At 46.2% G+C, this 24,477-nt stretch overlaps 1 protein-coding gene across 1 annotated transcript in view; it reads left to right on the top strand.

Moving 5' to 3' along the window:
* Positions 1-24,477, top strand: part of LOC104402469 (paired box protein Pax-5-like) — a gene marked incomplete at its 3' end in the record, with an annotated part of 48,607 nt that overhangs the window by 8,946 nt on the left and 15,184 nt on the right. Inside the window, exon 3 of the mRNA XM_010010355.1 lies at positions 10,718-10,847. Within this exon, the coding sequence (XP_010008657.1) occupies positions 10,718-10,847 (130 nt within the window). The remainder of the gene's footprint in view (positions 1-10,717; positions 10,848-24,477) is intronic.

Genomic DNA, 24,477 nt, shown 5'->3' with positions numbered 1-24,477 from the left:
CTGAAAATGAACTTTTTTAAGTAGAGAGGCTTTTCTGTCAGAATAGCAGCAGAAAGCTCCTTGGGGCAACACCTCACATTTGCATCCTTGCTGCTCTGCCTCCCTTACAAGTGGTTCTTCGTGCATGAGCTCCTGAAGACTGCACAAAATTCCCTGTGTGTGCCGCCTCATTGTGGCATGTCATGTTGCTTGGTGACAGTCACAGCAGACTCTTGTATAACACGTGGTGTTGTGTGTGACAGTGGGGCTGTGGAGGAGAGAAGTTTTCTGGGGAAGTAGCATGACAGGAGCCATATATGGTGCTAACATCTCCCTGTATCAGCATCATCTTTGCAAAGAGCACCCTGCAGCTTGCATGGACACCCGGGGGTCTGTCTGAGCAGGGGCTGAAATTGAAATATCTGGTCTTTGAGGAAGCAGAAGAGATGGCAAGAAACCCAGGTGGGATAATGCAAGGGATGCCTGCCCTCCTGTCCAGGCAGAGTGGGGATACCCTGCACCCCTGCCTCAGCTGTGTGCCTTTCCTGTTGGTCCCTCCCATGGGAGCGGGTTGCAGCTGGCTTTACCACTAGGGTCAAGGGTTTCTCCTGCGAACTTTTCCAGAAGGCAGTAGGGAGCATTTCCAGGGGACTGCAGCGTCCAGTGTGCAAAGCCCCAGCAGTGCTGCCCTGCCACAGAGCAGCTGCTGCTGGAGGACAGAGCTGGGGTTTCACTGCACTGACCTCGCGAAACCTGCAGGCTGTTTCTTTTCCTTCTGGGTCTCTCTGTGTCAACCAGCCTGCTCTGAGTCAGAGCCTGAAGAAATGGACCAAAAAGCAAACAAAACAGAGCCATTGGGCCATGCCTGCTTCTTCCCTCTCCTCCCAGCAGTGTGTGGCCAAATCAGTGCAATGAGACCAAGCTGGGGGAGAGCAGCAGTGCAGTATGCAGGACTGCAGGCTGTTTCTTTTCCTTCTGGGTCTCTCTGTGTCAACCAGCCTGCTCTGAGTCAGAGCCTGAAGAAATGGACCAAAAAGCAAACAAAACAGAGCCATTGGGCCATGCCTGCTTCTTCCCTCTCCTCCCAGCAGTGTGTGGCCAAATCAGTGCAATGAGACCAAGCTGGGGGAGAGCAGCAGTGCAGTATGCAGGATGAGATGGAGACCTGCCTGGGATGAAGCATCCAGGAGCCTCAGCAATGTGCTCAGCAAAGATGCTGGGTTTTCAGAAGCATGCCATAGTTTTTTGGTTGCCTTTTGTTTAGGAAGGGATTGAATGAAACAACCTACAGAAATGGTTTTATGATGACAAAAAGCAATTATGGAGCTAAGCTGCTTCCAGAAAAAAAGGCTAGTTTCAAAATTCCTCTTTGCTCATATGAATAGTGGCTGCTTAAAAATCTGGTGGCAGCACAATTTGCTGAAATGAAAAGAAAAAATTAAATCTGAAAGGAGCAGCTTAGCACATAGGGGGATGGTTTCAGCCCTGCTTCTCTCACGTTGAAAATATAATTGAATAAGGGCAATCTCAGAGAGGCAGGGGTTTCTTCTGCTCATTCCCGGTGCTACAGAAGTCCCCTCCAGGCTCCGAGCTGACCAAGGCCTCTCTAAATAATTAAATTACATGATTTAATAGCAGATAAAATTAAGGAACACAAGACATTGTCATCAGATTGTGTGCCCAATGACTGGTTTTCCAGCAATGCCAAGTTGTGAGTCTTCACGCCAGCAGGAGTTACTGTTCAAGGCACAGACCCATGGCTGTGTGTTTGTTCAAGCAAACGGTTGCTCTCTCGTTCTTGTGACTGTAGAGAAAAGTATCAAAATATAACCATAAACACACATCTGTCTTAAGAACTGGGGCAGCTGTCGAGGTGGGAGAGATGCCAAGGTGGGAGAGACCTCCCAGGGCAGTGGTAGAAGCACCATCCCTGGAAGTGTTCACAAACCATGCAGATGAGGCCTTTAGTAGCATGGTTTAGTGGTGGCCTTGGCAGTGCTGGGGAATGGTTGGATTTGATGATCTTAAAGGTCTTTTCCATCCTAGTTGATCCTATGATTCTATGCTCAGGTTGTACCATCAGCGGGTTCCCATCTTGTCTGATGCTCTTTTCTCATTGTGATGTTTCACTGTGCATGCAGTGCCCAGGTGTCCCCAGCACAGCTGACTTCTTAGCAGCAAAATGATGATGATTACAACTGCAGCGTATCTGGCTGAACCTGTCTTTCCAATGTTTTGATAAAAACTGAAATGTTTCAAGGAAACCTGTCAGTGATGATTTTTCCTCATAGAAGGTCCCTGGCTGGAGCCTGTCATGACAGCAAGCAAGTGCAAAGCCTTCAGCAGTGTCAGGCTGTGGGGGTGTCAACAGAGAAAGTCTCTTTACCTGGAACCAGCAGCCCGTACATACTCTATAGGTACCACACTCATTGGTTAGCCTGCCTCTGTTCTGCTTCTTTTTCTATATCCATGTGCAGACAGTCTGTGGTGTTTTCTGGATGGTTCCTGGGACTGAGGAGCCCATTCCCTGCACTGCAGGCAGGCAGGGTGGTTAGGGTGTTTTCGATGTATGTGATGCTGTCCTGCCCTGCTCTAGTGCCTTGTCTCAGAGCCTTCATGTTCTGCAACTGCTGCTGTTGGATTTGGATGTCAGGAGGACTTAGCTAGTTAGTGAAGGGGAAAAACAGCTCAAGATTTACCCCAGGAGATGAGTGGGTTCAGTGTCCATTAATCCTTAGGAAATGTCACATAAAAGAAAGCATCACACATTCCCCAGATTGTCCCCTGTCCAGGGTTTCCCTCCATACCAAGCATGCCTATGGCACATGCGAAGGGAAAGCAGGGTTTCCACACCTCTGCATCCCCCAAAGCCCTTCCTCGCACATCTTGGACGCACAAAACACTCTGGTTGAGGGATCAGGCTGGGGAGGAGATGGCTGAGGTGCAGAAGCCAGGACGGACATGCAATGCTGGCACCAGGAGGAATCTCCTGCAAAACTTGTCATCCCATTTCTGCATTCCTCAGTAAACCTATCTGGGAGGTTTTGGCATGGTAATGGTGGGGAAGAGCCCCTGCAGGGTGGACAGTGCTGGTGAGGGCAGGTGGGAGCTAGGTTGAGCTGTCCTTTCATCCCATTTTCTGAAGGAAACAGAGTGGTGTTTATACTGTCAGAGGAAGGAGCTGTTGAGGATAAATGTGTGATGATGAAACTTGCAAATCCTGGCAAAAGCAGAGGTTGGCTCTTACCACGGTTTTGCTGTCTCTGTTCATCCAGGCACTTGCTAGTGGCCTGGTGAGGCTCAAATCCAGAAAAACAAATCACCTCCTTTGGGCCCTCCTTAGCACAATTTTCTATGGAGGGTGCTTACAAACCAGAGGAAGAGAAGTCCACTGGCTTCCTTTGCCCCAGCCAGGTGACTGAGAAATGGCCTGCGCAAGGTGTGGTTGGAAAATATGACTGCAGGTGTCTGCGGGCTTCCCACCAGACCTTCAAGGTTCAAGGACCTTCAAGAGGTTCAAGGACCTTCAAGAGGTTCAAGGGCTGTGGGTGAGAGGGACAGCCAGGTGGATTTTGACAGACTTACGGGTCCATTGTCCCCCCATACACATGCCCAGACACCATGCACACTCTTCAGACCTTGCTTTCATTTAGTCTGCTAGCTCTGACTAAGAAACAAGAATAATAATAATAATAATAATGATAATAATAAAAAAGGATGATTTCAGCAGCAAGTGCAGTCTGCTTTCTGTGCTACGGTTTGGTGAGGTTTTGTTGTTCACCATGGGCAGTCTTGTTGGAGTGTGTGTGTGTGTGTGTGTGCATGCGCACGAGTGTGATTTACTGGCCTGTGCAATGCCACATGTCTTTAAAATTACAGTGCACATTCCCTGCTGAAATAATTTCCACAAAGAGAGGCTCCTATTACAGGAAGAGGAGCATGGACGTCATGATTTATTATTATTTATGGTCCCAGGGCCTTGTTTATGCACGATGGGTTAGGTGCTCAGGATAGAAATGCCATTATGCAAATGACATTGAATGTCCTTACTGAGCCTAAATAATTTTTGTGTTGGACGATTAAACCTCATCTGTTATTGATATGGGCTGCAGTTGGGCTATTAAAGAGTCCCAACAGTACTTACTCCCAGTAATGGGAAAATTGAGAGGAAGAGGCTAAACAATTGCCTCAAGTGTGCTGTGATTGTCTGGTAGGAGTAGAACATAACGAACCCCCTGAATGGAAATTGTGTTTACTACTTAGGGATAAATAAAAAGGGAGAACCATGCAATAAATTACGCTTGGTGATGTGAATTGGCACACCAGAGAATTTGTGTACTTTCAATTTTTATTTTTATTTTTTAATTTATTTTTTGGGGGGGCAAAAGGGGAGTCAGATGTAGATGCTGGGAGCAGTCAGCGAGGATTCCCACAGTGCATGCTGTCCTTCTCAGGTGCCGCACAGCCACCACGCTGGCTGCCTTGACACAGCTGTGCGGTCACATTCTGATCAGTGTTGATAGCTTATGAATTCCAAAATTGACAAAATTTACAGAAAAATGAGGATAATCCATCTTCCTTAGTGGCCTGTCAGGAGCTGGCTATACTTCATAATCTTCAATTACAGATGCTATTTTCAGACATTTACATGCAGATATTAGAACAAAATGAAAATGAGAAACAAAGAGCTAATGGAAATGTGGCTATTTATATGTATAGAAGAAAAACAACAGGTAAATTCTAGGCATTTAGATTGGATTTGGGGGTCCCTTCAGAAAATCTGAGAATGACTGTGTCTGCTTGTGGATTGCACTGTGGAAATGTAAAATGTAGCATGTCATTTCCCACATGCAGATAATCTGAAGATTGGGTCAAAAACAGGTCAGTTATTCTGAAGTATGAGGGTAAATGTGTTCATGGCAGGGTGCACTAGCTAGCTAATTCCCACTATCTTTGGAGGAATCTCTGGGGATGTGTGCAATCCTAATTGGATATGGGCTAAAACGAAACACAGCTGTTAATTTTTTAAAAACTTGTATGTTTTTTTGAAAGGGAAATTCAGAAATATTCCACGTAAGCTGAGGGAAAAAGGTTGTACTACTGAAATCAAACTTCCATGCCCTGTGAGACAGCAAAGAGCCCAACAGGGCCGAAAACAAAGAGAAACCGGGGTTTGGCCCAATTAGCTGTGTAAATAGCTTTTACTTCAAAGCAGAATTGGTTTTGATGGCTGCGCAGGGCAGCACAGGGAATGTCATGTAAATTATGAGATGGAGGGGTGGCTGGCACGTGGCAGCAGTGAGGTTTTGATATATAGGTTTTTGGATGCCTTTCCCATCTGGATCCCTGGCAGCTGAGGAGGAGGGTGTTAGGATGGATTTTCCATTCGTGTAAAATCTCAGGCAGAGCAGCACTGGTGCCTGAGCAAGTGTGCATGGCACTGTCTTTCTGAAAGCCTGGGGAGATTAATTAGAGCTGCTTTGGATTAAGGTCTCTGAACCATATCTAATGTTACAAATTTCTTCTCTTTGTCAGGCTGAGGCAGAGGGTTCTGTGGACAGCCTGCCTCGTAGACTTTTGCCTTTATTTATTAATTTTAAAGTAGTACAACATAATGACTTGGAGGTATTAGCTATGGGGTCTGGCTTGATGCTGCTATGAGCGGTGAGCGGGGCTTTGGTGGTCAACCTGGGGAACAGTACTGTGTCTTTTGGAGACCTCAGATTAATGCCTAGCTCAAAAGAGGAGGAGCATTGTTTCTGGCAGGAAGGAAGTCTGTGTACCCTGTCTACTGGGAGGGAAAACAGCACATGTGGTCAGAGCAGAGGCAGGCTCAAGTCCCGAAGCCCCAAGCTGGCACATTGCTCTGGTAGTCTGAGCCCTTGTGCTGCTGCTGCTGCTGCATCCCAGGCAGCGCCGTGGGCCCAAGGGCAGCCTTGCCAGCAGCAGGAGGGAACAAGAGGTGTCTCTTCAAGTCTGCCCAGCGTTCTGCAGGTGTGATTTGGAAAACTGAGCAGATGCAAGAAGCAACACGTGAGGGTCCCAGTGGCTGCCAGCTGGCTCCTTTTGATGGCTGCTTGCCGTGCACAGCAGGAACCTCTTTTCTTTCTTTGCTTGGTGCAGTCTCTTGAGAGGGGTGCAAGGTCTGTGCCCCACAAAAGGAATGGGCCTGGAGGGGAATGCATTTGTCTCATGCTTCCTGGGTTGCAGCAATACCAAAGGGCCTATCCCAGCTAATGGGACCTCCCTGAGTTTCCCATGCTGGCACCCCAGAACCAGGCTCTTTCAGAGAGCAGTCTTGTTCCTCACTATGTGTCCATCTTTGCCTGGCCCTTTGAGATAAAATCGGAGGTAAATCTCAGAGAAAATAGCTGTATGCGTAGGGTGGGTTGACCTTTCAGTGTATTACGCCCAGGTATCATTGCTACGAAAAGCACAGGGTGAAGCTTGTGATGGGCTGTCTGCCACTTCAATGTAGTGGAGCAGGAGACAGCAGACCCTGCCTCCTCGCACATTATGTTAATTGTTTGAAAATGGTACTGAAACACTGCTGCACCCCATTTCCCTCCATCTGCCCATCACCTTCCCCACCCCAGGGAGTAATATTTAGAAATAAGGCTTTTGCAGTGGAGATGGATGTGAAACTTCACCCAGAGCAGAAACCTTCCTCTTTGCACTCTGCAGCGAAGGCTGGCAGGGAAGGACCCTGTGAGGGGAGGTATGCTGCTGCCCATGGGTGCACAGGGCCCACCACTGTACTCACCACCCCAGTTGCTCCCCACTAGATGCCATGCCTGCTGGACGGCCAAGCCCCAGCTCCCTGCCAGGCACCCAGGTCCTGTCTGCCTGAGCCGAGCAGGATGGGGTAGGGGGAGCAGATGAAACCCCGCCTTCCCCCTCCTTTTGGTTTGTCCTTCTCGATCTCTCCTTTATATATTCCTCATTTCATGTGTCTGTGTTTTCTCTCCTCCATGCTATGGCAGTGGTGCTCCATGCTGATGAGACAGTGCGTGGTACAACCGCAGGCAGTCATTTTTCAGGTAATTTCTAGGGTACTGAACACCCGACTCTTGCTTTTTCACCTACTGAGCAGCAGCAGGTCAGGCTTCCTGCTGTGCAGGGAGGGACCCCTGGCCATGCCCGGCCATTCCAGGCTGCTCCTTGCCAGTGGCAAGTCACAAGCCAGTCCCAACTTACCAGTGGAGGACCTAAATCTAAGACCCCTTCTGCTGCTTGTCCAAGTGGCTGGAGAGGCTCCTGGGGAGGGTTGGCAGGATCGTCTTAATGGGGCAGTGAGGTGAGGGGCTGCTCCATGAGCACTGCCTGCGCCTGGGATTTCACCTCCTCTCTGAACAGGGTGTCTGGAAGAATAAACTTGGCCTGGGGGGAGTGGAAAGAGGGGACACTGCTGTGCCCCTTGTGAGTGAACAGTGTGCTGTGAACCCTCAGTGCCATAGAGGCTTGCTACTTCTTCAGGGAGTGCTGTGTCCCCCCCAGCCCCTCCACGGGAGGTAAGAAGGGCTGCAGATGGCTGTGACCACAGAGGCAGGTGTGATACAGGGGCTTGCTCATCCACCAGGGCTGTTTGAGGAGCTGGGGAGTCAGCTGGGAGCAGCGATGGTGATAGGTACATGGTGGTAGATGAATGGTCAGTGTGGTTGCTGGTGGGTCTGAGGAGGAATGTGGGCGTAGGAAGAGGGAAGTGGCTCGAAAATCCCTGAAAACCCCACTGTTTTTGCCTGTGAGAGAAGTTACTGGAGGTACACTTCGAGTCTGCAGCAAGCTACTGGGACCAAAAGTGGGAGAGACCCCAAGACTCCATTTCTCACGCCTTCATCTTCTGGAGCCCTGCAGCATTACTGCCCAGCTGTGGGCTCTCCCTCCATGACATGCTGGGCAGCGTAATGCTTCCACACTGGTTGCGTGGTTTGGGGCTGTGCTGCTGCTGTGATTGTTGGTGAAATGGGTGGCACTGCCTGCAGGAGGGCTTTGCGGCTGCACATCACTCCATCTCCCTGTGGCAGAGTGACATGGGTGAGCATGGGTTACCACTGTCCTGGCCCCCAGTGGGGTGTGCTGCACCCTGATAGTTGCATGCTTCTGACTGAAACAGGTCAGCCCCTGAGCTTGAAGGACCATGCTCCTGGCTGACATTGTGCTTCCAGATCATTACCTTAAGAGGTGAGACCTGGTCCTGCTTCCTCCTAAGTCAGTTCATCAGACCCCAGAAGGGAAGCAAACTGTGTTGTTTCAACATCTGTTCTGGACTCCAGTGTCTGTGGTTTGCAGGTGGGGGCTTGGTCTGGTCCTGACTAGGTTTGTGTGACAAGTGATAGCCCCAAAATCCAGTTTTAGCTGTGGCGTTTGGATGTGCATGCCCTGCCCCAGCCCCATGTGTGACCCAGCCTGTGGCACAGCTGGATGCTTCCTCCCAAACTGCAAGTGGTCAGCTGCCCTTGTGTAACCTGGAAGTCACATTCATACCCTGCCTGTGGGGAGTGGTGTGTCAGTATGCTGCAGGAAGATGTAAAGAGATTATCTAGTCTGGATACGGTGTGGTTATGGCTTTCTTAGAGCAGCATGTGTGAAATAAGACATCCTTTCCAGGGAGTGGTGTGTTCTTGCAACAGGCATCAGAAATACCAAACAGCAGTGCACAAGGACAGCTTTTTTTTCTACTGTGCTGCTGGCCCACCCCACACCACTTATGCATTAGCAGCTGCCTGGGATGTCTATGCATGGCTGTTCCTTCAGTATCTTTTCAGATTAGGCCTTTGGAGATTGAAAAAACACAGCAGTGCCATCACAGATGCATGTACCCAGTGGAAGGAGAAAGTGGGGTTGCAGAAGTAGGACATCATGGAGTGCTGTGGGAAGGCTGGAAAACACACTTTGGTAGATCCTGGAATGAGAAGGAGCTTTGGTTGCACCTGCAGGAAGGAGGAAGGCTGGGACCATTGCTGACATCCTCTGCAGAGGAGGGATGCTCAAGGGGCTGTCCTCCCCAGGGTGCAGAAGTGGGGCTGAAGCAGAGGTGTGGTTGCACACATCTTCGTGGTAGTGCTGGTAGAAGAAAGGGGCTGGGTGCATGAAGGTAAGGGAAATGTGAGGGTATGGAGGGTATTGGGGGAGGAATAAGCTGAGAAGGCTGAGAAGCAGGACAAGTTCAATGCGAAGGTTGGGGGTTACCATAGGAGACAGCCTTCTGGGCAGCCTTCAGCCCAGAAGACCTCGAGGTGCTAATCCATGGGCCAGGTGAAGGGACAGGGTGGCCAGCCACTAGTCAATGACAAAATGTATGTGACACGGTCATCTGTAAGAGATTTGCATGGTGGATCCTTCAGGCTGACAGAGCGTTCTCATGCCTCGCACAAATTGCATGCACAGAAGAAACGTGTACTAACACAGACGTGCTAATGTGGGGTTATCCTTGTAAATTAACTTCTCTTTGAGGGAGAACTGAGCATCAGAGACATGAACAAATATATCTGATCCAAAGTAGTGAGCTTGTGGCAAATACCAGATTGTGTGCTGCGTTTTTGGACATTTCTGAGAAACTCTCAAGAGGGAGAAAGATGTGTTCACTCAGATCAGGTTCTGTTTTCTTAAAAACAACAACAACCAGAAAAAAAAAATGAAAAGAAAACAAAACCCCTTAACTTTTTTATTTGGTCACTCAAAAAAATCACACAGTCCTGGGTTCCTCTGTGTTGCTTCAGTTCTGCACAGCTTCTGCATTGACATAATCTGCAGAAATACAGCAGGGATCAGTCTTGGAGTGTTGTTCTTCAGTTAATCTGTTTCTGTTGCTGTTCTTCAGTTGAAGTTATCCTCTGGTTGTCAAGGGTATGATTATGATCTCACAAATAAGGGTTACAACTTAAAATGGTAATAGCAGCAAGGAAGGGAGAACTTAGAAAGGAAACTTCCCAGTTCTGTGTGAATGATCCCAACGATAAGAAATAATTAAAAAAGGCAAATGAATGTAGTCTTTCTGCTGTGTACATGTAAGTCCTTCTGGATGTGTGGATTGGCCTCACCTGCTGTAGATTGCCATGGCTACATGGACTTCTACTGGTTTACAGTACAGAAATAATCTGACTTCTGAGGACCTGCACTCATTTCCTATAGCTTCAGTTAATGAGATTAAAAAGTTCCCATGAGATGAGAGAGCATCCTTACAACAGTCAGGTGATTTATTTTCGACTAATTTGGATTTAGAAACAGTTGGCTAAAAATCCTTCCCCTAAGCAGACACTTTTACTTATGTGCATTTTATTTCTTGTGAGATGATGAGACATGGCATTCCCAAGAAAAGAGGGGAAATGGGATACCCTGTTCCCATCTGCTCATCAGCGCGTGTCTCTTCAGGTGCCATCACTGAAATATGAGTTAACTGGCATGAGCATTTTCCTCTAACAGGCAAGTAACTTGCACTCTGCAGTTAAACCCTCCAATATTTCTTCTTTAAGGAAAGCCTTGCTACATATTGATTAATTTGGCTTTGGTTTTATAAAGAAAGCCCGTTTTGCTATTCTCCAAGAACACTGGTGATAAGCACAGACCCACTTACTGAGCATTTTGAAATCTTAACAGCCCCGTGTAAGTGGGTATTGCCTTTAAAACTGACTGAACAAAGGATTTTTGAGTTGTATTGCATCTACTTTTTGTCATACAGGCAAGAGTTCTTGAATAGTACATTTATTATCACTAAAATGCCTTTTGTTTCTTTTTCCAGGCAACTGAATATTCAGCCATGGCATCGTTAGCTGGTGGATTAGATGACATGAAGGCCAGTATAACCAGCCCTACTTCTGCAGATCTGGGAGCAAATGTTCCTGGGCCTCAGTCATACCCTATTGTCACAGGTAAGTGATTTCCCAGCACCAGTAAGTGATGTGGAGTGTGTGCACATTGCAGGGTGGTGCCCTTCATGGAGTAGTTGTGTCAGATGTGGAGACATTTACTCAAAAAACTTCTTTTGAAGTGTGATTTCATAGCAGCTCTGTTGAAAGTCAGGTGCGTGGGTTGTATGATTCGGTACTGTTCACTGGGAGCCAACAGATGAAGCATCCATCCCTCTTGTCTAGGAAGGGATGTGCCCCTCCACCTCAAACCTGCAACCTGAGTACCGACATGTAACTGAAAAGCAGAATTCTTGCCTCTGCTGTTAGGCTTTGTTGCTCATTTTCCATAAAGGTGCCTGTTATGTTTGACTGGATAGGGTTTTTATGGCAGTTTGAACTAGCCTGAATTTTGAATGCTTTTGATTCCTACAAATGCTCGTGTTTTATACCATGTTTGGAATTGCAGTTGTGCACTAAGGCTGAGCATTTAAATGAAAAGCTAAAGTTGTTCGTTCAGGGAATGCAGCAGCATCTGCAGTTATTTAGCAGGCACGGGGTGAAAGTTAAGAAACAGACAGAATTTGATAAGTGCTTTGGTAACCTAGTTATTTGGGACTGACCACATTGTTTGGAAGGAAACTGCCCGAATGGTAAGAAAATGATGAAATTATATCCTGAATGAATTGTAGGAATGCAGAAAAAAAGAATTTTAAAGTTTAAAGCTCTATGTTTCATGTACATGTTACCTCTGTATGTTACTTCTGTCCTTGTGTCTAATCTGTGCAGATTTTGTCACTGGATTTTCTCTGTTTTGCCAAAGATTGGATTTACTTCTTTATTTTGTTGCTAAAGAGAAGGTGATGCTGTTTTTAGTATAGTATTATTGTATCTTGAAAGTGCTACAATCTCATCTAGCAGGAGAGCAGTTTTGAAAACTAATGTAATCACAAAACTGTTTTATCCCAATATGGCATTGGTTTTTGGCTCTTGCCAGAAGTTTAGGGATATTCTAAAGCAGTTAGAGAGGAACCTTAAGAAATCTGTGTTTACCTTGATGTGGGAGGATAGAGACTTCTTGAAATAAGTGGTACTGGGTGGGTGGTTCTAGCGGTAGACTCATAGATAAGAAAGGTGTCCAGGGATGGGTGGAAGGACAGAAAGGGATTTCTGGACATGCGCAGCTTATAACAGGTAGGGATATACAGCATGGATAGATAGATATGGAATCATAGAATGGAAGGAATCTAACAGGAATATGAAAGAAGGAACACGAATCATCATGTTTGGGGTAAAGAACCACCTCTACAGCGTATGAAAGTTAGAAATGTCTCTTAAGGCAAATAATTCTCTTAATTGTTTGCTGGAGAGCTTCCTGCATCTTAAAAGCCTGAAGTGCTGCTTATTACAAAAGACATGGGCTGCCTTGGGACATCATGGGTGTCCTGTTGCCCTTTGTTGATCTTCTGGGTCATTGTCTCTTGCTTGTCCAAGTCTGTGTCCCTGTGATGCCTTATGCCCCGTCAGAGGTGTCTGTGCTCTGCTGATGAGGACAGCCCAGCAGCACCTTGAACTGGACAAGTGGGTGCTGTGGGCATCACTGTCTCTCTTCGATCTTCTTCTGAGGAACTGCCTATCCAAGATCTGTACCTGGCCAAATGAAGCTCAGCCTAGAGCTCTTGTTTTGATTTGATACTTCAGCAGTGCATGTTCTTTTAGTCTGGTTTAAGCGCTTCTCATGCTTCATATGTTATTACTTCCTTAGGGTTTGGTGAGCTGACTGATGGTGTTCGTTAGAGCAAAACTGAGCACAGAAGTGATGCTGCAGAGCTCAATACAGATTTTGTGTAGGTTTTCCCTGTGACGTTACCTACAATTGAGCAGAAGTTTCAAATGTTGAATTTAATGGTTGTCATAAAAAATGTGGAGCAGGCTTTATGAGTAGCAAGTCTAGAAAAAACCCCTGCCATTGGTCTTAAACGTGGCAAGGTGAGAGCTGTGAAAGAATACGTTTTTCAAATCAGTAGCTATTTATATCTTTAATTTTATATTGTGTAGAGTTTTCTAACACCTGCATTCATAAAACCTAGATTTACACAACTATGTTATCTTAAATAAAATTGCATGCTTTTAAAACCTTTTAAAACCTGTACCTTTTGGTATATTCTTGGAGGAGATTGTCTAACTGTTATCGTCCCCTTTCCTTTCCTTACACCTTCAGCAACTCATTTGTGCTGTTTGTGTTCTGGGAGTGCCGAGAAGCCCTGGGCAGGATCTGGGCCCTGTAGTGCTGGGCACGTACCATACGTCAAAGTTCTGCTCTCTGCCCTGAGGCCTTCCTTAGGGGTCAGCAGGATGTGAAGGCTATCGGGAGAAGGAAGATTTAAACAGCAAGCCATACTTTGTAATGTGCAAAGCATGTAAATTATAGCACACTTGGTCATGCATTTCTCACCACAGGTCTGGACAGACTTCTCAATTTTCTTCCCAGAATTAACTAATTTTTTTCAGTCTTGCCTCTTTTCCCAGCCCATTTCCTTGGTGGGACAGGGGATTCATTCATTGATCCTTTTTCCCTTATAAAGAAAAGCTGCATATTGCTATAGGCCTTTCATCTGTTGCAAATATCACTGAAAATCAGGAGGAGCTGGGCAGTGATACCTAACAGTGGTTATGAGTGTGAAGTCAAATAAATGTTTGTTAACGTATCATGTACTCTCCCTTCTGGGAACTTTGTTGTCTGTGGTCTGACTAAAGTTACGATAAAATTCAGCAGTTAGGTATTCCTAGGCTGGGGTTGGGTTGAGTGTGTGTGGGTAGGCGAGAGATAAGGCAGGCAACCCCTGGAAGATGGTTGGCTTTGTATGAGCCCTCTTTGGTGGTCAGACACTGGCTCATGAGAGGAGTCCTGCCAGAGCCAGTTCCTGGACCTCAGACACTTGTCCATCAGGCAACAGCCTGAGACTTGGAGGTTCGTGATGGCATTTGTCCCGTGAACTGCTCCCTGTTGGAGGAGGAATGGCTAACCTGAACTGCAGTCTTTTCTTGAGATTCAGAAAGTTGGTTTGCTTTTAATTTCTACATCCTTTTCTGAGTGTTTCCACTCTTCCTTGCTCCAGACAGGCTGTCCTGTGATGTATCCAAGCAAACTCAGAGCAGGAGACTGAAAGCTTTGGGGCACAACTTGATTCAGTCATCCTAGATAGTGTGGTTTGAGCTGTAAAAAAAGACAGGTGGTTGGTTAAAAGTCCACAAAATTCCCAAAGTCTGTGTCTGGTGGTGCTAATGGCTTGAGAGGTTAACCTCATGTCTGAATTGTCCAGATTATAAACTCTTTTGTAACAGCTTCACTGTCATGAGACCAAAAGCTGCTGGAATGTGAGTTGTAGTATTCAGAACAGTCTGTTGGTGGGACATGATGTTTGTAGCAGGAACTCTTCTGGTGTGTGGAAGCAGAGCTGTGAATGTGTGACTGGCTGATGCTTCAACACAGAGTGGGGCTATTGGTGGGCATAGGGCTGAAAAGCCACATTTTTGTGGATAAAGAACTTGAAATATGACATACAGGAGTTTGATCCAAGAACACTTACGTTCTTTAGATAGCTGGTATCTGCCATTCAAGCTTAATCAGTTTTTATGAGCAAGTCTGGAGACTTTCTGGGGTGTCGTATGTGAAGAGACTTACTTAAGTCTAGTTTGTCGTGTCAGTCTTAAGTCTGTAAGACAGATAGTAGAAGAGTTTAATGCAAATAAAGCTGAGAATGGATGTTTTAAGTAAATTATCACAGGCTTCCATTGTTCTTATTGTCTGGCTGTGGTGTAGGTGGCAAAACAATGTTGAGGATTGAGATGCAAAAGATCCCCTGTGCTGTTGTTGCTAGAAAATGCAAAATTTCTGTTTCTTAGAAAACTGGTAGATCAGGGCATTTGGGATACTTCTCGAAGATGAAAGACTAATTGGCATCTGTGCCACTATTTGCTGATAGGATATGTCTAAGGAAAAATTTAGTGACAATTCTCAGTACTGCTTTATCCACTAATTCTACTGTGCTATGGACCACCAGCCAAACCTTTGATTAGGTAATCACTCGATTTTTCTTCATCCTTTTTAAATGCCACGTTAAATATGAAGTTTAAAAAAACATCCTTCTCTCACTGTGTACTGCCACAGTCCGTAAGTGCTCTCTCCATTTACAAGCCAATGACATGTGCCCAGCTTATTACTGCTGTAGTCAGCAGTTTCCAAGCAGCCTGTGATTGTTACTAATTACCTGCAGATGCATTTTCCCTGCTCTGGCTTGCTCATTTCAGCGTGGTCAGTATCACTTTGGGAGGACAAAGTCGTGCTAACCTGACACCTTCACTTGGCAGATTGACAGACCTGGCTGCAGAGTCAGTTTTCATTAGCAGAGCCAGGAGCAACTGTTGGCCAGCCTCACCCTGTGGCCAGGGAAACAGGTTTCCCTGAAGTGGCACTGATGCAAACTCTGTATCAAAGCAGCAACAAAGAGCAAAGTGTTGGCAGCAGACTTCTTTTATGTTCCATGCCACCAGCAGATGTTGGAGTGGGGAAGCTCCCATGCCAGGACAGCTCCATCACCCTTTGCTTGCCTGCTCTTCCTTGTCACTGCCAGGGCACTCTCAGATGTGGTGGCTTCCAGCCTGATTAGCATGTCCCGTTGCAGATGTACTGATGAGCAGGTTGCAGTGCATTTTGCACCTTGCATGCCCATGCAGGGAAGAGACTGAGATTCTGCCAGATACTGACAGGTTGTTCTTGATAGCCGTACCACAGAAGGAGTATACCCTTATGTGCTCCTTCATGGGATCTGCCTTGAAGATAACGGTCCCATAAAGCCAAATGCATTGGCTTTCTTGCATGTTTTGTATGCACATCAAAAGGCGAGAAGAAACAGAGTAAAACCAGGAGCAGAGTCAGTTTGTCGTCTGGAGGGGTGGGGAGGGAGAGACATTCTCAAGGGCTGTCATCTCAGTTATCTGCTCTGGCTTGCATTGCTGGAGTCAGCCACCAGACGTAAATAATCCGAGACTGAACTGAACGTAGAGCAACTGGGACAAATGCTGAGCAGACTCCTCCACTCCTAGAATCATCAGCTTGACTTTTTCCTTAGTGTGGATGCATCCAGCACCTTAGGTGTAGTACAGTTTGCCAGGCTGTTACGCATAGGTAGTGCAGGTCTGTGGTTAATGCAGGTAACGGGTATGGTTAACCTTCTATCAACCAGCATATTTTGTCAAATTTTTGTAGCTAGGAAAATGCTAAGATGGGATAAATGCATGTCCAAAAATGAGCTGTTTCTCGCTACTGTTCTGCTGCAACATCTGGCCTCCCAGCATATTTCTGCTTAGGAGTGCTCAGTCACATAGGAAAAGTCTTTCCTGACTCTTTATCCTGCTCCATTCACCACATTGTGCTATGACTGCAATTCATGAACCACTGTTTCTCCAGGTTTGGCTGAATGGCAGATAGTGTTGGTCATTTTGGAAGCTAGGCACAATGAAGTGGCACTGCAGTTGGACAGGAAACTTTGCCAAAATGGATGGTCCCTCAGCAATTTGATGTTTACAGTCAGTGTGGAGATGCTGGTGCCTTCAAAAGAAGGAAGAGAGACACTCTAAAATCCCAGGCTTGATCTCGCCAAGATTAAACTCTGATAATACTGCATTTAGATCAGTGCAATCCAAAAGGACTTCCTGTTTTTTTAACAAGAAAATAAGTGGCATGTAGAATGCAGATCACCTCCAGAAAAACAGCACAGATCCTTCTCAGCCTATGGGTGGAGGATTCATACAAGCGACCTCAGACACCAGCCTCTGGGTGGAGGAGTCTGGGCATACCTTCCTCTCTGCACAGGCTAGAGCTTAGGCATTGAGTTTGGACTAGATACCTACTTTTTGCATTACCCGTGATAAGGAGTCTTGTAACACTTGGTCATGATACTACTGATCAAAGGGTACTTTGAGCATTGATCTCCGGCTGGCTCCTTATTGGGGAGGATCAAGCACTTCTTGAGCTAGTGCTGGAGAGGGATCCTATGCAAGTGACAGGACCGGAGTGCACCTAATAGAGAGCTGGAGTGGGAGCAGCTAGCAAATGGAGCAGAAGGATGCAGAGAAGGGGGACAAAAACTTTGTATGCATGCTTAGAAGTGGTGTGGTGGGCCCTCCTAGGGATGGGAGTGTTTGCACTTGGGAAGGGGAGGCTTGGAGCGGGAGCCTTCCCTGTGAGCATCAATACTTGACAGAGGGCGAGCAAAGAAAATTCTTCTCAGTGATGCCCAGTAAAGGGGCAGGAGGCCACGTGCACAAACTGGAACATGGGAAACTCCTCTTACACATGAGAAGAAACCTTTCTGCCATGAGGGTGGTCAAATGCTGACACAGGCTGCTGAGAGAGGCAGTGGAGTGTCTGTTCTTGGAGATGTTCAAAACCCAATTTGACATGGTCTTGGACAGCCTGCTTTAAGTGACCCTGCTCCAAGCAACCCTGCTCCAAGCAAGATTGTTGGACGAGATGAACTCCAGAGCTGCTTTCTAAGCTCAGCTGATCTCCATTTCTGTGGTAGGCACAGTGCTTCCACATTGCTGGGTAGGAGCTGGTGGGATTGTGCCCAGGACAGTCTGCAGTTATGGAGCTGGGACCTTCTGGGAGTCTGCCTGTACTGGGATGTGCCTGGGAGTGAAGTAGGTGGGTGAGGAAGCTTTCTCATCCATTTACTTTGCTCTGTTTGTACATGTGTTTGAAGGAACATTCTTTAGATATCAAAAACCATGGGTGATGGATGTTTTGGTTTCCCGTGTTTCATTTTTCTTTTTATCTATCCTTCTTCATCCCTGGCTCTCTACCCACCCAGTAAAGATGCCAGCTCTCACAAGCTTTCCCTGGGATTCTTGACCAGTCTGAAGCTCTGCAATGAATACCGTAAGAGCTATGTCCCTCTGGAAATGGCTGGGAGAGTGTCAGGAGAAGAGGGGCCATTGAGGTTGTTTAAGCAGCTTGGAATCTGGCCTGTTCCTTTTTACAGCTTTGGAAATTAGATATCTTAGGGGTACACTAGAGAAATCAAAAATTTAGTCTGAGTAAGAAGCTGCAGGAGTGGTGTGTGGTGAGGTGTGTATATCTAGGTAGAGTATTTAAACAGTGTGTGATCTGAGACAACCAAGTACTTTTTGTGTCCCACAGAAATAATAATGAGACTCTTAGAAGGAAAAATAAAGCTCCCGGTGAGTGCATGCCTTTGAGGAATACATAGTGAAATAGGACTTTTCACTCTTCCCTGCACACCTGATGTTCACAGTGAAGACAATCATTATTTTAGAGATGCAAAAATATGGTTCAGGGTCAATATTTCATTAATGTGAAGTCCAAATGTGCCTTAGTAATGTTGAGAAATGCATTGTGAAATCTGCTCTTGGTGATTCCTAGCGAAAAAGAGGATATTTATTTTAATTTGTCTATTGCTGTAGTAAAAAAAAAAACCAAACCAAAAAAACCCCACAAAATCAAAACAGCTCCAAAATCTTCCATCTAATTGATTCTGCTGTTGTAGTTTATTGATGTGAATTTAGGTCTAAAATCTGGGTCTTGCTGACCACAATGAGAGAACCTGGTTTCATTAGGAAACACTACTTGTTTCTTAAATGTATTTGCTACTCTGTATTTTGGGAGTGATGTAGCAGTGCACTCCACTGATTTCTCACCATTTAGGAGGTCAGTGGCTGGTCATCTCTGTATCAAAATCTCCCGTAGTAAGGAGAGAGCACTTGCAGAAGGTGACTTATCCCATGCATTTTTAGATACCAAATTAGGGATCCTTATCAGAGGGTACCTGTTTCTTTCAAATGACTATTGAGGGAATGAGAAACACTTAGCTTAATCTAGCCCTGTATGGGTGGCATGGTCCTGCACCACAGAGAGGAGGGAGGATTCCCAGGGGGAATCGTTTCAGTTGATGTTTGCTGAAATATTGCTAAGTGGCAGTTTTACAACTGTGTTTTCACTAGGGAACTGAAAGTATTTCAAGTATTTTAATTTGCAATTAAAAAATATTTGCAATTTTTTAATGAAAAGTAATTTCAAAGTGAACAATTTATATGTCTCTCAAATAAAAAGAGTAATGCAACATTTTCACAGTTACTTCTTCCCTTCCTCCCCCCCCCCCAAATCAATGCAGTTTTGAAGAAAGTAAAGACAAGGTTTGGTTTTGTTGAAATTGCTTTTTCTTCTGGAAAAATGCCTTGTTAAATTTCTTGTTGGCTAATTGTAATAGGAATAATAAAAGTCTTCTTTTGAGGCCATTATGTTTTGGCCACATAATCTGTCTCTAAATGAAAATGTTGATCAGTGTTTAAACATCATCACCAAATTACACTTTAATTTCTGTGGGACTGTTTTGAAGTGCAAATCAGTATTGGTAGATGGTTGGTTTCTACTACAGCATAATGCTAGATTTACAGCTAAGTCTCTACATTTAATAGATAAAAGTGCAGATGCATTTTCCAATAATCTATTCGTCATTCCCAATAGGGCCTGTCATGTTAAAGACTTGAAAAAAGACCACATAAACTCCCATGGAAAGGCAGCCAATCTGAAAAACAAAAGTGTCATTTTTAATGACAGGACAGAGCCTGACTGAAACCCTGTTGAATTTTTCAATTTTTATGAATTCTTATCTTGCCATTAAAAAAGAACAAGTACATTTGAGAAAGCAAACGAGGCCACTTGTACCCCACTAAGACCTAGGCTATTAACTGTCTCTTTTGATGATATACAGCCTCATTCTGTTGGGAGTTTGGCTGTGGATTTAAATGTAGAATTCAACTATGGTAAACATGTTTTGGTGCAAAGCATGTATAATAACAATTTGCATTTACATAGCATCTTTTACTTAAGGATTCTGCAATCTCTAATTAATTAAATCTGTTTCCCCCTGCCCTAAGTACCATTGTGGTATGGATAATAAATACAATTTTAAATTGAGCAGCCATGGCAGGAGGATTAAGACAAGAGGGTTCTGGTGCCCCTGTGCTAGTCCTGATTGCAGTGGGGCTGGACTTGCTCTGGAAACATGCTGAGCTACCTTATCTCATGCTCACCTGGGTCCAAAATGCCCTGGAAAAAAATGAGCATCAAACTGACTCCAGACGGGTGGGAGAAAACAGGAGAATACCCACCACCTGCAGCATCTCCTGCTGGTGTTTGGGTCTTGGCATGGGGACGCTGAGGCTTCGGGTGCACAGAGCTGGCAGGGCAGCTTGCTGCCTCACTGCTTTGGGGCATCAAAGGACAATACAGCCCACAGACGGCATTTTTCACTGCCAGAGAATTGTTGTAAATCTGACATAGATCTCTGAATTGGAAATTAAAAAATGGCAAACACTCCAGTTAGTATAAATGCTTCACTAAATTGTGGGTTTTTTTGGCATGCAAAAATAGCAAAACATCTCAGAATGTCTGTGCAAGCCAGCAAAATGGTATTTCCAGGTGGGTAGAGGGATGTGTTGGTATCTGTGTGTATGCATGGCGTAAAAATAAAGTCTCGTGTTAGCCTGCGTCAGGCCACGGATATTGTTTCTAGGATGAAGTAACTGTTTCGGTGACAGTGGTTAAAGACATCTCCAAACTTGCTACATCACCAGTGTGGTGACCTTAGTTGGCCAAATACGTTACTTCTCTTCTGATACCAGTTGTGAAATTCTGTGTATTTACATATGGGAGAGTGAGTTGTCAGACAGGGAGTTTGGGAAGTGAGTAGAGAGATTGGGAAATCAGAGACAGTTCAAGAACTGTGCTCACTGCTGGGTGATGGAGAGCATGCCAAGAAGATGCTTGCTGTCTGGCATCAGCTTGCACTGCCATACCATCACTTAGAAATGGGAACATGCCTTTTTGTTTTTAATCTAGGAGAAATCTAGGAGAAACTTAGGAGGACTCCAGAAAGAAAAGCTGCAAGATGTGAAGTGTTCAGAATTGCATTAGCAAGTGATGCTACCTCCAGGTGCTGAGCAGTGTTGGTGTTTCCCAAAGGCTTAGCTCTGAGGAGTCCTGTGGTGCGCAGGGGGATTAGCTCCCCAGCTACATGCCATGGTGTCTGGGAGGTCAGCAGAGACGGCTTTGGCACAGGGCCAGGATCTGGTGTGAGCTGCTAGAGCTCTGGCATCTCCATTCCGCTGACACTCCTTGCTCTTCCACGCTGGGAACAGGCAGAAGTACCTATTGCTGAGGCAAGGGAGAGAAAAACAAAGGATACAGATGTTGCAGCACATTCTGGGAGAAGGGCAACATCTTGTGTTGCAGAGTAGGAAGGAAAGCTCTTGCTTATTTTCCCTGTCTTCTTTGAAAGAGCTCTTCCTGTAGTTCTCACCTGGGAAAACACTGTGTTATTTATGAACCCACTTGGGGCGTTTTTGTAATGGACTATGTTTTTTTTAGGACTTCATATTACATCAGGCAAAAAAAGTGTGAATTTCAGGTTTTAATGCCATTTCTCTTAAAAATGTTGAACTGTAATAATAATAAAAAAGAAAGTGCAAAAAGCAAAATGCAAAATGCAGTGGTAAAAAGAACTGTCACTGGCATTTCTTCGAAATACAGGTTGCCTGGTTTTGAGCTGCCTGATGAAACTGGCACATCTACCAACAATGACGAATACTGGTTGTGGAAATCCCATGAGAATCAGCAGGGACAGGGACTGCCAATGCTGCCATAGGCTTGCCACCTGGCTTGGGATTTTTACAGAGATGTGCCTGAAAAGTGAATTCAGTGAGGACATGAAAGAATTATTGGGGTAGCACTGGAGTTTTCCTTCTTTTCATTGTGCATTCCTTGCCACAATCTAAATTCCTTGAGCTTAGCCTTGTGATGACACCGTAACATTTTTGAGCACTAACTCTTAAAGAAAGGCTTGTGCATCAGCAATATCCCTCTAAAGAGGGGACATATGTGCATAATCCCCTCCCCAGTAGGTATCCTTTCTTGCAGTTGTGGGTTCAAACATGGTAGCTTCCTCACAGGTGAGCATCCTCAGTGGGAAATGTGGTCTTGGACCACTGTGGCTTGGGGATCTGCAGGAGGATGGAGAGTTTAGAAGAGCATGGTGGAAGGCAGCAGATACTGCTGCAGTAATTGCAAAGTCCATAAGAGGCGTGGGATATTGTGGAAAGCGGATGAGATGCCCTATGTCAGCAAATCTGGTTTTTTGGTAATAAACAGAAGGCTTGCTTTTGCTCCTTCTGTCTTGGTTAATATTGTAATAAAGATGGAGAACGGACACAAGCTGTTCCCAGGCACTGATGTGGCCTTAAACAGGTTTGGTAGGTGTTCACTGCCAAGCAGAATCGTGTCCTGTGCAGCCTGCAGTGCCTGCACTAGTCAGTAGAGGCAGACCTAAACGCGTCCTGGTCCAGCTTGGTCCCATGCTGGCAGAGTGATAGTCAAACTGGCGAGATAGGCACTGGATCAGAACAAAACGTTTAACCAGCCTAGCCTCGGTGGCAGAGCCTCGCTGGGACCTCATGCTGTCTGGAGAGCCTGTGGCTCTTGGAAATGAAGCCATCAGCTAGCTGTCCCTGCCTCCATGGCAGCTCGGCTTCTGGGCCTGGCCAGCATGTGGTGGGCAGTAGTGCCTGTCCATGTGCTTTGCCCTTTGGGGTGAAGCAAAGCCAGAGCCCTGGTGCACCAAGTCACCCAAGGGTTCATAGACATCAGGGTTACCTCCATGCTTTCCTCTGCAAGGCACTTCCTGTAGACCCTTATTGAAGTGCTCCCTTTGTGTGGTGGCACGCTCAGAGGTCCCCTGTCTGCAGCGTCTAATCCCAGACTGGTTTGTGTTGGAAGGGACCTTAAAGCTCATCTAGTTTCAACCCCCTGCCATGGGCAGGGACACCTTCCACTAGACCATTCGTTGAAGCCCTGTCCAACCTGACCTTCACAGAATCACAGAATCGTTAGGGTTGGAAGGGACCTCTGGAGATCATCCAGTCCAACCCACAGCAAGGTTACACAGGAATAGATCCAGTCAGGTTTTGAATGTCTCCTGACAGGGAGACTCCACAAACCCTCTGGGCAGCCTGTTCCAGGGCTCTGCCACCCTCAGCGGAAGGAAGTTCTTCCTCATGTTGAGGTGAAACTTCTTGTGTTTTAGTTTGTGGCCATTTCTCCTTGTCCTGGGCACCACTGAAAAGAGTCTGGCACCATCCTCCTGGCACCCGTCTTTGAGGTATTGATCTGCATTAATGAGATCCCCTCTCAGTCTGCTCTTCCCTAGACTCAACAGGCTCAGCTCCTGCAGTCTGTCCTTGTAAGAGAGATTCTCCAGACCCCTCATCATCCTTCTGGCCTCCCAGGACCCTCTCAAGTAGTTCCTTGTCTTTTTTGTACCAAGGAGCCCAGAACTGCACACAGTTCTCCAGATGTGGCTTTTCCAGAGCAGAGTAGAAGGCGAAGATCACCTCCCTCAACCTGCTGCCACAGTCCTCCCAATGCACCCCGGGGTACTCTTGTCCCTCCTGGCTCAAGGGCATGCTGCTGGCTAATAGTCGACTTACCATCTACCAACACTCCCAGGTCTTTATCAGCTGAACTGCTCTCTAGTAGGTCAGGCCCCAACTGTGCTGGTACTTGGGCTCTTCCTCCCCATATGCAGGACCCTGCACTTGCCCTTGTTGAACCTCATTAGGTGGCCAGTTTCTCTCCAGCCTATCGAGGTCCCACTGAATGGCAGCACAGCCTTCAGGTTTGTCAGCCACTGCCCCCAGCTCCGTATCATCAGCAAACTTGCTGAGGGCACACTTCAGCCCTTCATCCAGGTCACTGATAAACAAGTTGAGTAAGAGTGGACCCAGCATTGATCCCTGGGGAATACCACTGACTACAGGCCTCCAACTGGATTCTACTGATCACACCCGTCTGAACTCTGCCATTCAGCCAATTCTCAATCCACCTCACTAAGTAGGTTTAGCTAACCTACATTTCCTAAGCTTACCTACCAGGATGTTATGGGAGACAGTGTCAAAAGCCCAGCTGAAGTCAAGGTAGATAACATCCATTGCTCTCCCCTTGTTGACCCGTCTTGCCATGTCGTCATATAAGGCTATTGGACTGGTCAAGCAAGATTTACCCTTGGTGAATCCATGATGATTACTCCTGATGATCTTCTTTTCTCCACAGCTTGGTCATAACCTCCAGAATGACCTGTTCTATCATCTTTCCAGGGATGGATGTGAGGGTGACTGGCTGGTAGTTTCCCAGGTCCTCCTTCTTGCCCTTTTTGTAGGTGGGAGTGAATTTGCCTTCTTCCAGTTATGGCATTCCTCACCCATTCTCCATGATTTTTCAAAGATGACAGAGTGGCAGAGCAGCAAAATCTGCCAGCTGCCTCAGTACCCTTGGGTGCATCCCATCAGGGCCCATGGATTTATGGGTGTAAGTCTATCTAGCTTATCCCTAACCCAACTCTCTATGACCAGGGGGGAGTCTTCCTTTCTCTGGCCTTCATCTCTAACCTCCAAGGTCTGGGACTCCAGAGGGCCATTCTTAAAGACTGATGTAAAGAAGGCATTCAGTATTCCGCCTTCTCTGTGTGTTTTACTACCAGGACACCCATCTGATTCAGCAGTGGCCCCATATTTTTTC

The sequence above is a fragment of the Nestor notabilis genome, unplaced genomic scaffold (genome assembly GCF_000696875.1).
Source record: "Nestor notabilis isolate BGI_N333 unplaced genomic scaffold, ASM69687v1 scaffold11332, whole genome shotgun sequence".
Taxonomy (NCBI): domain Eukaryota; kingdom Metazoa; phylum Chordata; class Aves; order Psittaciformes; family Psittacidae; genus Nestor; species Nestor notabilis.
The sequence above is the reverse complement of the archived record's forward strand: the minus strand, read 5'-3'. Positions and strand labels throughout refer to the sequence as shown.